Consider the following 12,983-nt stretch of genomic DNA (forward strand, 5'->3'; position numbering starts at 1 on the left):
TTATTTAAAATGATTCACCATTTCATTAGTCGCAATCACAATATCTAAAGATGTTACAAAATCCCATTGTTGTATTGCTAAAGAGAAGTCTGTAATCTACAGAACAATCTCTGTTTGATACAGATCCTCACATAAAACACCATCATCATCGCATTTACATATTTGTTTCCGAATCGTCGAGGCCCAGAGTGAAATAAAGTGTGACACATCAATAAAGTATTATGAATCAATTAGTAAAAATGGATCCAGAGGTTCTGCGTGAGACAGATATCGATATCTACGGTCTGGCTTGTTTTCACAGGCTCACAGGGACCTCCATTTAATTATGAAGTCATTTCTGCGTCTCTGTGTTGTCACCATTGAGTCTGTATCTCTACCTGCTCTTGATGCTTTATCTCGCTCACCTCTTCATAGTCTCTACCGCTCTACATGATTTACACATCGCACTACTGTAGGACATTTCCATCTGTGCCTTTCTACCTCTGTCTGCCACTAAATCTCCACCTCTGTCTGCCTCAGCATTTCTGTCTGTGACTCTTTGTCTGTCTGCTTCCTTTTCCCTGTTAGTTTCAATTTCCCAATTACATTCACTTTATTGGCGTGACCGTTAAAACGGATAGAATACATAATATCTTTCCTCTGCTCCACATCTCGTCTCCACTCCTCCCCTCCTCCCCTCCATTCAGACACACATACCTACCTCCCTACCTTACATTCAGCTCTTACTCTGACCTTTTATTCAAGCGTTTCTTCTCGCGCTCTTGTTCATCGACATCCTTTTCTTTGTACCTCCTTCTTTCCTCCCACTTCACCTGGACTGACCACTATGCATTGCCGGCTGCTCCTTTGCACTTTCACACACACATTATTTTATCTTTTTCTCAAGTCAAGTGTGCCTCTTATCTGCTGTGGATGTGATTGCCTGTGAATGTGCACCTGTGTGTGTGTGTGTGTGTGTGTGTGTGTGTGTGTGTGTGCCATTAAAGTGAGTTGGAGCATTATGGTTGAATAGAATAAGGTCAGGTTGACAGTCAGTCAGACAGATGATGTGGGGCACATGACCTCCACACCACACCGCCTCGTCTCCACTACTTCTCTCTTTCCTCCTAAACACAGTGCTTTTCTCCTCCCTTATCATTCTTCCCTGTCATTTCACTGTTTTCTTCTCTGCCTTATGACTTTCCTCTTCTCTCCATCACTGTTGTGGCTTAAAAACTTTCCAGAACCACTTACCAACATAGGGGTTATGACTTCAATGCACAAAACAAATTTCCAGAACAAAGATCCAGTTCAAAGTCTGTTTATTTCCCTTTCGTGTACAATGTTGGGTGTCTGCGTGTGTCTAAAGCAAACCCTGTAAATAAAAAAACTTGTGTTGCAAATTGCAATCGGGTTGTCTTCCTCTGAAACGTCCACACCGGCGACAGCGCTGCTACTTCTTCTTCTCTCTTTTAATGGCAGATCGTAAACACATTTTAAAGGTGCATCACCTGTAATTTAATTATCGGAATAATACATAGCAATATAAACTTCGCATTATCGGACGATATATATCGCACATCCTTAATAAATAGCGAATAAATCTAATGCTAATAAAACAAAGATATGGTAAATATGAATAATTAATGTAAATAAAATATAAACTCAGTGAACGGTTCCTAATCACAGTATAATCATAGAAACTTAAGAAGAGAGACTTTTCCGTGTCTCTCCGCATCATGCCTTTCCAGCTTCAGAATGCTACATTGACTAGAATAACCTTATGTTACACCCAAGGGCGTTTGTGTGGCATATGCTGTGAAAACTCAGAACTCAAGAAAGAAACAGCACACAATGAAAGACACAAAACCTTTGCTGCAATTGTGAAGCCTCACCAGCTGTCGGTCTGTCGGTTTGACCTGTGTTACTTTCTCTCTCCCTCTCTCTCAATGTTTTATTTCACGATGCTTTATTGGCACGAATATCATGTGAACAATATTTCCAAAGTCTAACTCGAGGAGATACATATATTTTTAAAGACAATAAACATGTGTTTTGCATTACATTGTGTGTGTGTGTGTCTCTCTCTCTCTCTCTCTCTCTCTCTCTCTCTCTCTCTCTCTCTCTCTGTCTCTCGCTCTGTCTCTCTCTCTCTCTCTCTCTCTCTCTCTCTCTGTCTCTCGCTCTGTCTCTCTCTCTGTCTCTGTCTCTCTCTCTCTCTCTGTCTCTCGCTCTGTCTCTCTCTCTCTCTCTCGCTCTGTCTCTCTCTCTCTCTCTCTCTCGCTCTCTCTCTCTCTGTCTCTCTCTCTCTCTCTCGCTCTCTCTCTCTCTCTCTCTCTCTCTCTCTCTCTTCTCTCTTCGTCTCTCGCTCTGTCTCTCTGTCTCTCTCTCTGTCTCTCTGTCTCTCTGTCTCTCTCTCTCTCTCTCTCTCTCTCTCTATCTGTCTCTCTCTCTCTCTCTCTCTCTCTCTCTCTCTCTCTCTCTCTCTCCCTCTCTCTCTCTCTCTCTCTCACTTCCCGTTGCTGTCGTTGTATCTTCCTGTTTTAACAGATGCTTGTGTTGCTTTGAGAGACCCAGAGGTCGGTGGGGATGATGATGTAGGCAGCGTGAAACACAAATCTCAAACATCACTCACACTTCTGAGTGTTCTAAAAGAAGGCCTACTTTACGAATCAGCTGTCTTCCATCTCTTATTCCCCTTCTGGTCCTCTTAGAGTAATGATATTAAACACAAAGGAGAGTGTACCGAGTGTAACAGGACAGTAATAAGCACAGAGAGTGACCTGTGACAGTCAAGAGATGAGCTTAAACATTAGATAGCAGGGGGTTCACAGCTCTAACACCAGGGTGCCCCGTTAAACTCAGTGTCACACTATTTAAAGATTTGAGTGAGGATAACTTCTGAAAATCCCCACGAGGGGGTTTGTATTCGAAGGCGAGAGATTTATGTGTGTCCGTAAGAACTTTCGGTTCAACAAAAACATTTACGTGATGAAGATTTTAACCAGCTCAGATCCCCTGTCACACACTTTAAGAAGATCCGATTGAAAGTATCCCATCATTGTGTTTTTTATGCATTTCAAAACACCCGCACTTTGTACTTAATTAGTTCAAGTAATGTGAAGCCATGATTTGTTTACCCCGGGCAGGAAGCTTCTTCTGATTTTAGCGGCACTGAGTTCCACTCAGAGCGCTGCCTGTGTGTGCGAGTGTGGATTTGTCTGTGTGTATGACTTTGTCTGAACACAACTCTAATCAAGATATCAATACGTGCTGTTGTAACTCTAATTGCACACTGATGTATTGTTTAGTTTAAAAATGGAGGTAATTGAGGATCTTGTTTCCTTTACTTTAGGCTGAATTACCTCGACTACTCTGATATCCAGCGATATGTTATATGATATGATATGATGTGTTTTAAAACATAGGTGCAGATAATCTCATCCCTCTTCTCTCAGTCAGTGTTGGACAGTAAGCATACGCACTGTTTATTTTTAAGGTTGGGCGTTCACAACATTTGTTTTTTACCACTCTCATTCCACCACCTACTACCACACTTTAACGTTTAGCCTAACCGCTACCGACAACAACATTCACTTCACCTGTCTGTCTTCTGCTCCGCTCCATGTGTGTGTGGAGAGGTTTAGCTCCGCACTCTTAAATTATTAATCCTGTGAGATTTTAGAAAGGGTGTTCAATGAGTGAATGAAGAATCACCATCAAAAGCAAACGGCTAAACCCGACAGTAAACCAGATACAGATCCAATGTATTAGCGTTTCTCCAGAGATGAGTCTTGCGGGCTCGTTGACACCCCGTGGCGTCTAATATGAGCCCTAGCGTGTATGTTAAAGACAGAGATGTATATAGTTCATTGGGATGTAGTTAGTTTGATTTGCTCACCTTTTGTATTTAATATTATAGCAAGGCATTAAAATATAATTAGTTCTGTATTAAAATATTATTTTAATCCCTACATGCACTTTTAGCTATAGCCACTAGGGGGTTCAGTGAGCCCCGTGAACATGATAACTGTCCTCACCACATCATTAACACTCAATGGGCTCTCGGAGGTTCAACCTGTAACCTCTTACTCCACCCAGTACATGACTTATTGTGCTAACTGTTAACATAAACATGCTAACAGTCTCACAATGGTAGTATCATCTACCATCCTAATCTAACATCTAACAGTTGTTAACATTTCATCTAAAAAAACTGCAACTGGTGGTTAACGATATAAACGTCCTGGAATAAGTCAACTTTAATAACTTAAATGCACACTATCGGCCGACTTCATCAGGTGAAGATTAGCAGATACACAAAAAGCTTTTTGTGCTCATGAAACCCAAAAAGGTCGTAAGCTGTGTTTTTTTCTCTTCTTCTCTCCTCTCCTCTTTTTCTCCATCTGTCAATTTCAACACTCTGTATATTGAATACGACAGTCTTTGTGAATGTAGCGCTCACAAAGACAATGGCAGTCACACATTTATTTTTATTTTCTCCTCTTCTCCCTCTCGCTCCTCGCTATCCTCTTGTCTCCCTCTCCGTCCGTCTCTGCCAAAGATCTTAGCGGTTTTCATCTCTTTGTCGGAACTCTCCCTCTCTCCCCTCTCTTTTTCTTTTCATCTTGGGAAAGCTCAAGTGCGGCACGCACACTCCTATGGAGCAGTCATGTTTGACCGTGCTCTACAAACCTCTGATCATTTCGCATCACTCCAGTCCTCACAACAGACACAACCCCGACTCCACCACCCTTGCTGTCTTTTCTCTCTGTCTTGTTTTCCACCTCTCTTGGTCTACCTTTCAGAAGGCTAGACTGTTGTCTGTTCACGTATTAAATGCACCTGTTTGTTTGGCTGTGGCCTCGTATGGCATCAGTTCCCTCACAAGAAGTTTTTGATATAATTAAAATTGTACCTTTCTCTTTGTTGCTTTAACTAGATGTAATCACATGTCTAAAGTTGTTTTTGGACCACTTTGGTATCTCAAAAGCAAAGACTAAAAAGTGGAATAAAAAAGAACATTTCTGGGTCTTACGATAGGATCAGGGTGAAACACGAGGGGGGGGACTTGCTGAAAAACTATGAAAATAGACAAAATCTTACATTCATGTTAAAAGAAGCTCAGTAATGGACGAAGTGGAGAGCTTTTTGATTTTTCGTCTTTCCTCCCCTTCCTGTTGGATCGCATGCCCTGCACCTGCCAATAATCTATATTGAACAATATTTCAAAGAGAAGATTCACTGTCCTTGGATATGAAGCCTCCAGTGCTGCCAGGAAACTGCTGCTCTCCCCTCCTCTCTCTCTCGCTCTCTCTTTTTTCCATTACAGTTTTTTTTGTTTCTCCACCTCCTTGCCCTACCAATCTACCCTCTGCTCTCCAATGATCCCCCTTTATTAGCTTTTGCTGTCATCTGATACTTTTGTTGATCTCTTTCTTCACTTCCAGTGATGTTGGTAGAAAACACACAGTCACTCACTGACAAACACAGGTACACACACGCTAGGTATCACGTCATGTATCACACACCATCAAACAAACCCTGACATGTCGATTTTGTGATCCTTCAAAAGCTCTCTATTGGTTTGAATAAAATAAATGAAAGTTGGATCAAGTTTCTAGCTGTTGGCTTTGGCTGTATGTAGTCAGGACTGTCGGTGAGCAGATACACTCTGTCTCATCCGCGGTCATCCATTTGTACATGATGCAAACACACACAAACACACATACACACTAACGTAAACAACAGCGCAGGCATGTATAGATTAGACCCATGCTCACAAAGGCACAGATGCATGAGCACACATATTAATGTAGATGGATCCATGCAACAATCACTGAAAAAAACAAAAAACGTAAGCCAAAATTTGAGGAGAGAATTAACACATACTGAAATAGTAAACATATGAGATTCATTATTTAATATACTAAATAAGTTTCTCTTGGAAAGAAGATTCTTCTTTGGCTTTCGTCATCTATCTGTTCTATCACTGTTTCTCTGTCAATGTGTTTCTTCTGTTGGCACGCTGCATTAATCTCCCCTCAGGGAAGTGATGATTGCCGCTTGTGTGTGTGTGTGTGTGTGTGTAATTGATTCACATGCTACTGTTGGCTTATTGTGTCTTCCTCCACCGTGGTCATTTCATCAATACCTTCCAGCATGTTGTGTGATCAGGTGACATCTTTGTTTTTTACTTTCCTGATTCTTCCTCTTCTTGTATCACTTTTTGACAGACTAAAGAACCCGTGTTGCTCGTGCCTTCATCAAGCTTCTCAATTCACTTTAACTGAAATATTTCAACATTATGTGAAATATACTTATTTGTTTTCTTGTTGAGCTGCCGCATTGCAGTTTAACTCGAGCACAAACACCCACTTTAAGCACTAATAGAGCATACATGTGTGCTCACTAATTCACCTGCTTGGTCAGCAGCCTTATATATCAGCTGGCTAGCTAGCGTTAGCTACCAACAGGTAGGACAGACTGAACAAAGTAGAATCTGTTGACTCCTGTAGCTTCACTTCTGATAATCATAAAACCTTGTCAACAAACTCAAACCAAGTGCGCAAACAAGTGTGCCTTCAGTCCATCTCGTAAATGCAGCTGTTCGCTAAAAGATAGCCAAAGCCAGCTAGCCACCTGGAGTCACCACAATCTCGTAAACTGCAGCAGGTTGGTATACTGTGTTTCTATTCACATCACATAGTTTGTGGGACTTTGGTGACTCAAGAGAGCTAATGTAAAATGTAACCAATTCTCGTGTCTGTATGGTAAATATGAAGCTACAGTCAGCATCTGGTTAGCTTAGCACAAAGTCTGGAATAGGAGGAAACAGTTAGCCTGGCTCCTTCCAAAGGTAATAAAATCCACCTACAAACACCTCTAAAGCTCACTAATACTTGACTTCACTAACTTTTTCTGGACTATTTCTTATCTGACAACAATTATAATGTTGCACTAAGTTTAAGAACGTAGAACATTGGTTTGGTAAAAAACAGATATTAGTTAGTTACAGTGAACACGTTCTAAATGCTGTTTCAGATCTTTTTTCCACCTTTTCAAGAATAAATACAAATAATGAGATTTGTTTTACTACGTAAACAATTCATAGATAGTTCATACCGGTACAACATAATATATATTTGCTAAGTCACTCCAGATAGTAGCTGTGGTAGCCAACACAGGATTCTAATCACGTCATGACACTTTGTAATTGGACTCATAACAACATGTTCTTGTGTTTCAATATCTGTCTCTATTTACTTTTAAGTGACTCAACTTCATAATGTATATGATAATAATAATAATGTATATGTTAATGTATCAGTAATATCAATTGTCCCTCCGGTTTTTCTTTAACCTTTGAATCTGCCTGAAAGAACAAGGGCAAATGGGAAATTATATTCAGATGTAGATAGCTCCAAAACCAGAATCAAATTAGAAGATGAAGGGAAGTGAAAAAAAATGGCAGCTTGCTGGTCTTTATCCAGGCACTGTCTGGGTTTGGAAACCTGCCACTGAATTCAGCACCAATACAATCCATGTTGTATGGAAGACACAACACTGGCTTAAGGGAGGTTTTATCTATTTAATGGCAGAGAGAAACATTTGGGTTACTTTATAAAAAATACACTGGATACACATAAGCATAAGCATAAAAAGAATAAACATCTACAGTTAAGAAATATGTATCTATTCATTATTTTATAGTGTGCATGTGTGTTTATATGAGTGTGTAACCAGCGAAACGTCAATTTACAGTTGATTGAAAGCACAGAAAGGTTACTGAAGGATAGCCCTTTCATTTACAACGGCCATTTAACGGTTAGGTCGAAAGTTAAATCAATGTCCCAGACGCGTTTTGATATCTGGAGCTCCAATCGAGCCAAAATGAAAAGGATGGGGTCATGACATCAACCGTTTGATCTCTCTCCGTCCTGTCTGCAGAGAAGAGTCCTGATAAAAAATGATGAGGCAATGTAAGTCGGACGGGCTTTTGGGCATAAGGCTGTTTTTGTGTGCCTGTGTGTATTTATGTGTGTGTGTGTGTGTGTGTGTGTGTGTGTGTGTGTGTGTGTGTGTGTGTAAGTAGCTTTCCTTTGGGTCGGATGAACACTTCCCTCTGTTGCAGTTAATCTCGGAAGTCTGTAACTTTTTGCTCGGGAACCCACTCTGCACTACTCTTATCCTCTTCTCCTGCTTTCCCTTCCCTTTCCTTCCCTTTGTACTTGTCATGGCAGGGGAAGGGCCAAAGCATCTTAATGGTCTCTTGTGAATGAAGTGAATTGAGACACAGCTCATCAGCATGCATGAGCGGCTCCCATAAAGTAACTACGCATATCAATCACGCTCTGCGTGTCTTCGCGTTCGACAGGATTCATGACCTTCTGTGGAATTCCTTCGGCAAAGATACAGTACAACGTACAGGGAAACACACACAGACATTGACACATGCATGTATGTACGCTCACATATCAGCAGCCCACTCACACACTGTTTCAACCTCAGCCACACACATGCTGCTTAGTACTCCGTCAAGCAGTCACTGCGGTTTGACACCAGCTCTCCTGTCTCATCATTAGTTTTAGTGAGAGATGTCCTGTCCCCTCAACAAAAACAAACATGGCAGGCGGTGACGAATCAATTAATCAGATGAGGCATTTGCCGATAGTTATGTTTCACTTACAACTAATGTGCATTGAATGTCTTCGAAAGTTTCCAATAATGCATGGACAACACTTTCAATCAGCATCCTGCAGAAGAGTTGTGATCGATGAATCCTCAGAGTCAGAGAGATTGCTGTCAAAACAAACGGAACTTTCTATGACTGATGATCGTCTTCCACACTAACTGAATTGATGCACCTCTGGACACAACACTGCTTCCCATGTTTTCCCCCCTCTCTGCTACATCCTTTGGCCTGATTTAGACAGTTGACTCGTGTACCATTTTGTTGCATTTCTAGGTGTTTTTGCTGTTGATATACCAAAACGGATTACAAGCGGCAGAATCAGAGTTCTTACAATGATGGTAAAGCTTAAAAATGTAATTTGGATCATGACATGATTGTATTTGGAGTTTATGAACCCTCATGGGTTCAACAGAAGCCTACCAGTAAATGACTACCAGTAAAATAACAGCTTTAATTAAAGTATTCGTGCTAATTTGATTCTTTCTCATGACAATCTAGCTACTTCACGTTAAGTTAATCATCGAGTGTGTGAACTGATCTGCGATGGTTCTTTTGTGTTGCTAAGAAACAAAGCAGTGGATGCTATCAACCATGCACAAGTGGGGCTGCAACCCGTCTATTTAAACATAAAGGTTGTCCAACACCATGTTGTTTCAGAGAATATTTGCATTTTAAATGTGAGTTAGTTGGTAGTTAGTTGTGCAGTTAGTTTTCTTTGTTGGTATGTCTGTCCTGTATGAGAGGAGAGAGTGAACGTCTCTTTAGTGGAGCAGGTCGAGCTCGCTTGCTTTGTTTGCATCATTCCTTTGTTTTGCTTGCAGCACCTTGTTGAGGAGCCTCCCTCCATCCAACCTCTCTGCCCCCCGGCCCCCCCTGCTCTCTCCTCTTTGGCCATATATATTTACCTACTTCTTTTCTTCTTATAATTAATACCATTTACTTCTATTCTCTTTCATATATTTCACTTCAAGTCCGCCTTCACATTGATAACTTTTCAATTTCCTTATAAAATCCCTTGTCCCTACTTCCTGTCCTCAGCCTCTTTCTCTCTGAGTCTCTTGCCTCTTCTGCTCGTGTCTCTTTCAACTTAGCTTTTTTTCTTCCCTCTACATCTTTTTTCTTTCTCTCTGTTCTCTTAGTTTCTTCCCTCTTTCGTTTCTTTTCGGCTGATTTGCTGTCTCCATCCCCTTTTTTGCCCTCCCGCCTCTCTCATCTCATCCTCCTCTATTTCTTTCCTTTCTATCTTCCTCCTCTCTCTTTTGCCTTTCTTGTCTCTTCCTCTCTCTCGGCCTCCCTTTCCCTAGTCGATCAGACAGTTGAAGCAGCCAAGCTGCCGGAGGCGAGAGCAGACAGAGGAGCAGCTCTGTCCGACCTCCCTCCCTCTCCGGAGAGGCAAACTAATGCAGACACGCCAATAAGCTGTAAGGAGACAATTATTCACCATTTATATCAGCTCTCTGTCTTTCCGAGTTAGCGCAGCACACCTCTGGAACCAAGCTCTGTTTACCCACATATTGTTTTTAATACGTTTGTCTTTTCGTGGGTTTTGTTGTTTGATTGGTAGAGATTTGCTCTTTCAAAACTGTAGCCTAGAGGTCGCTTGTTACTGGAATATTGTTGGTTAACAGTAAGCTAACTGAGAAAATCTAGGAGAAGGGAATAAAGAGACATGATCTCCCATTTCACAACAACTGCTATCAACATGCCCTTCAGTGAGGCACTTAACCCCCAACTGCTCCAATGGATCTCCTCAGTGCCCGGCAGATAAATACTTTTTACTGTATGAATCTGAAGCTGAGTGTTTGCTGAAAAGGAACTCAGACAACCAGTTTGCAAATGTGTAAATCATTTTGTTAAATCCCTAAATGAATCAATAGAAATCTCCCATCTTCTATATCTTGGAAGGAAAAACGACTCACCCTCACAAACTTTGAATGTGTTTTTCATCAAGTGCACTTGAACTTTTTCCACATGATTTGTTCTTTCCCTTTAAGTCAGACACCGTGTGCTGCAGAGACAAAGACACGCCGAGGTTAAGACGAAGGATACAGAAGGGCAACAGAGCAATAACTTAACAAGCAGCCTGTTTAAATGTAGAGAGCTGCTGCAAGAGCAGTGTGGCGTACTGTACATGTGTGTAGCTACATGTGTGCAAGAGCATGCATGTTTTTGTGCGTATTTGCATGCATGCGTATATTTTGCTTCTTTGGAGATGAAATGGCTGGGGTATGCTAAATAGATATTTGAAAGAATAATGAAAAGCCTGAAGGAGTGAATGATTGACTGCTCTGTTGATGGGCTCTTCAAACACAACAGTGTGCAGCATTAAGTATCATATTCAAACAGGCATTCACACACATATTTCTACAGCACATACACACACACTGAAATCGGCACACACTCACGCAAATACACACATGCACGGGGAGGGTGTATATGCAGTAGGCATTATGGGAATCATACCTCAAACGTTCTTCTCCAAAACACTCAGAAAATAAGAACAAAAGAGATGATAGCTAAAGATAAATATTGACTGTTTTCAGTTGAAGTAAGGTGCAGATATGCAGTGGTGTTTTCCTAATGTCTTTAAAATGCCCACTTCTATATCAGGAGGCTTATTTTTGATATTTTGCTTGGACTTTGAAAGACATTACTGTAAGTGTGTGTTTTGTAAGTATGGTTGTTTGTGCATTTACCCATCTGACTTGAGGAAAAAGGCAATTCCAAAGGCTTTTAGCCACGACTGAATCCGACCGACAGTCTTTTTTTTCTATCTCTTTTCTTTACTGTTTCTTTAAAGAGGAAAAAAAAAGTCCTTATCTAGTAAAGTGGCAATGTCACAAAAAATGTACAAACGCAAGTGGACAGGCACACTCGCTATGTCCCAATACCTTAGGCTATTAACAAGCTCTGCATTGTAATGTCTGATCGAGTTGAAGTTTAAGGTGTACAGGCCGCCCACTTCCTTCCTGTCTGTTCAATGATAACAGTCGTAGAGCACCGTGAACATTTGTTCCCCCTGTGAATCGATGCTAATCACATCATTGTGCTTCCTCCGTCCCCCACTCCTCTCTGTGGGGTTCCACACTCCCCTCTCTGGCCTTTTCCTCCTCACCCGCTGTTTCTCTTGCTCTGTCTCTGTCTCTCCCCTCCTCGCTCCTGTCTCCCTTCATCATATGGGAGGTGAAGCTATTTGAGACTTCTTGCACGCAAGCCAGCCCTCCTCATGGGTCAGTGTCGTGTAGACTCAGATATTGCAGTTGACGCCACATAGAGATGTCCCATCATGCACTTCTCATCCATTATGTCTGCAGTTCCCGTCACTGTCTGTTGTTTTATTAGTGTTGTAAAAAAGACCCGAGTATGGAGCTGAAATGTTAATAACATTTCAATGCGATGATTTGAATTTTGGTTATGAGAAAACTATTGTCATATGCTCTACTTGAGTCAAATGAACAATGCATTTTACTACCCAATGATTGGTTCTCAGGTATACATTTTCTACTGCTGACTACTGCTACGACCCAATTATATTAAGCAGCCAATCAGAACACGAAAGGACGCAGAATTCAAAGATATGTACCTCAAACTCTATTAGCAAATTTGACAATTCATGTTTCCCTTTCTTCCCTGACATGCCTTAAAACAGTCCGTCACAACCATCCAACTTACAACCAAAACTTCATTGAACTCATCTTGGTCTGTCTGACATGCACTTAACTTGTAAAAGTGTTGTTATCTGCACACTCTACTCCGCATAAGACAAAAGCCCTGTCCCAGAGTGAAGAATCAGTCTTTTGACCTTCCTCTGGAGACCAAAGTCAAAATGTTCAAACAAATGCCTGTATCTGTCATCAAACACTGACTCACACTCGTAACGCTCATACATATCTGCAAAAGTCTTGTTCATGCAGATGCAGGAGTAATGTGACGCATTTAATATCTGAGTCATCGATACCAGCACTAGTATTACACCCACAAGACAATTGCCTTCTTCTTTTCTTGCTGCAGAGATGTTACTAAATATGTAATGTGGTTTCTCTCCCTCTGTGTTTTTGTGTGTGTATATGTGTGTATGTCCGCGTGGTTACATGTTTCTGCATGTGTGTGTGTGTGTGTGTGTCCATGCGTTCTCTCACAGCTCCAGCCAACGCCCAGATCGTGCACTCAGGCGCAGCGTGTAACGTCAAGGATGATAACATCAGTGAGAGAATCTACACCATCAAAGAAGGAGACACACTAGTGCTTCAGTGTATTGTTAAAGGACACCCACGGCCACAGGTAAGCTCCAAGACCACCTGCTGAGAAA

The 12,983-nt window shown here is 41.4% G+C and overlaps 1 protein-coding gene across 1 annotated transcript in view; it reads left to right on the forward strand.

Moving 5' to 3' along the window:
• mdga1 (MAM domain containing glycosylphosphatidylinositol anchor 1) overlaps positions 1-12,983 on the forward strand; it is a 136,966-nt gene that overhangs the window by 11,682 nt on the left and 112,301 nt on the right. The window contains 1 exon segment of the mRNA XM_029428541.1: positions 12,816-12,955. Within this exon segment, the coding sequence (XP_029284401.1) occupies positions 12,816-12,955 (140 nt within the window).

This window comes from Cottoperca gobio, chromosome 3, assembly GCF_900634415.1.
Source record: "Cottoperca gobio chromosome 3, fCotGob3.1, whole genome shotgun sequence".
NCBI classification, from domain to species: Eukaryota; Metazoa; Chordata; class Actinopteri; order Perciformes; family Bovichtidae; genus Cottoperca; species Cottoperca gobio.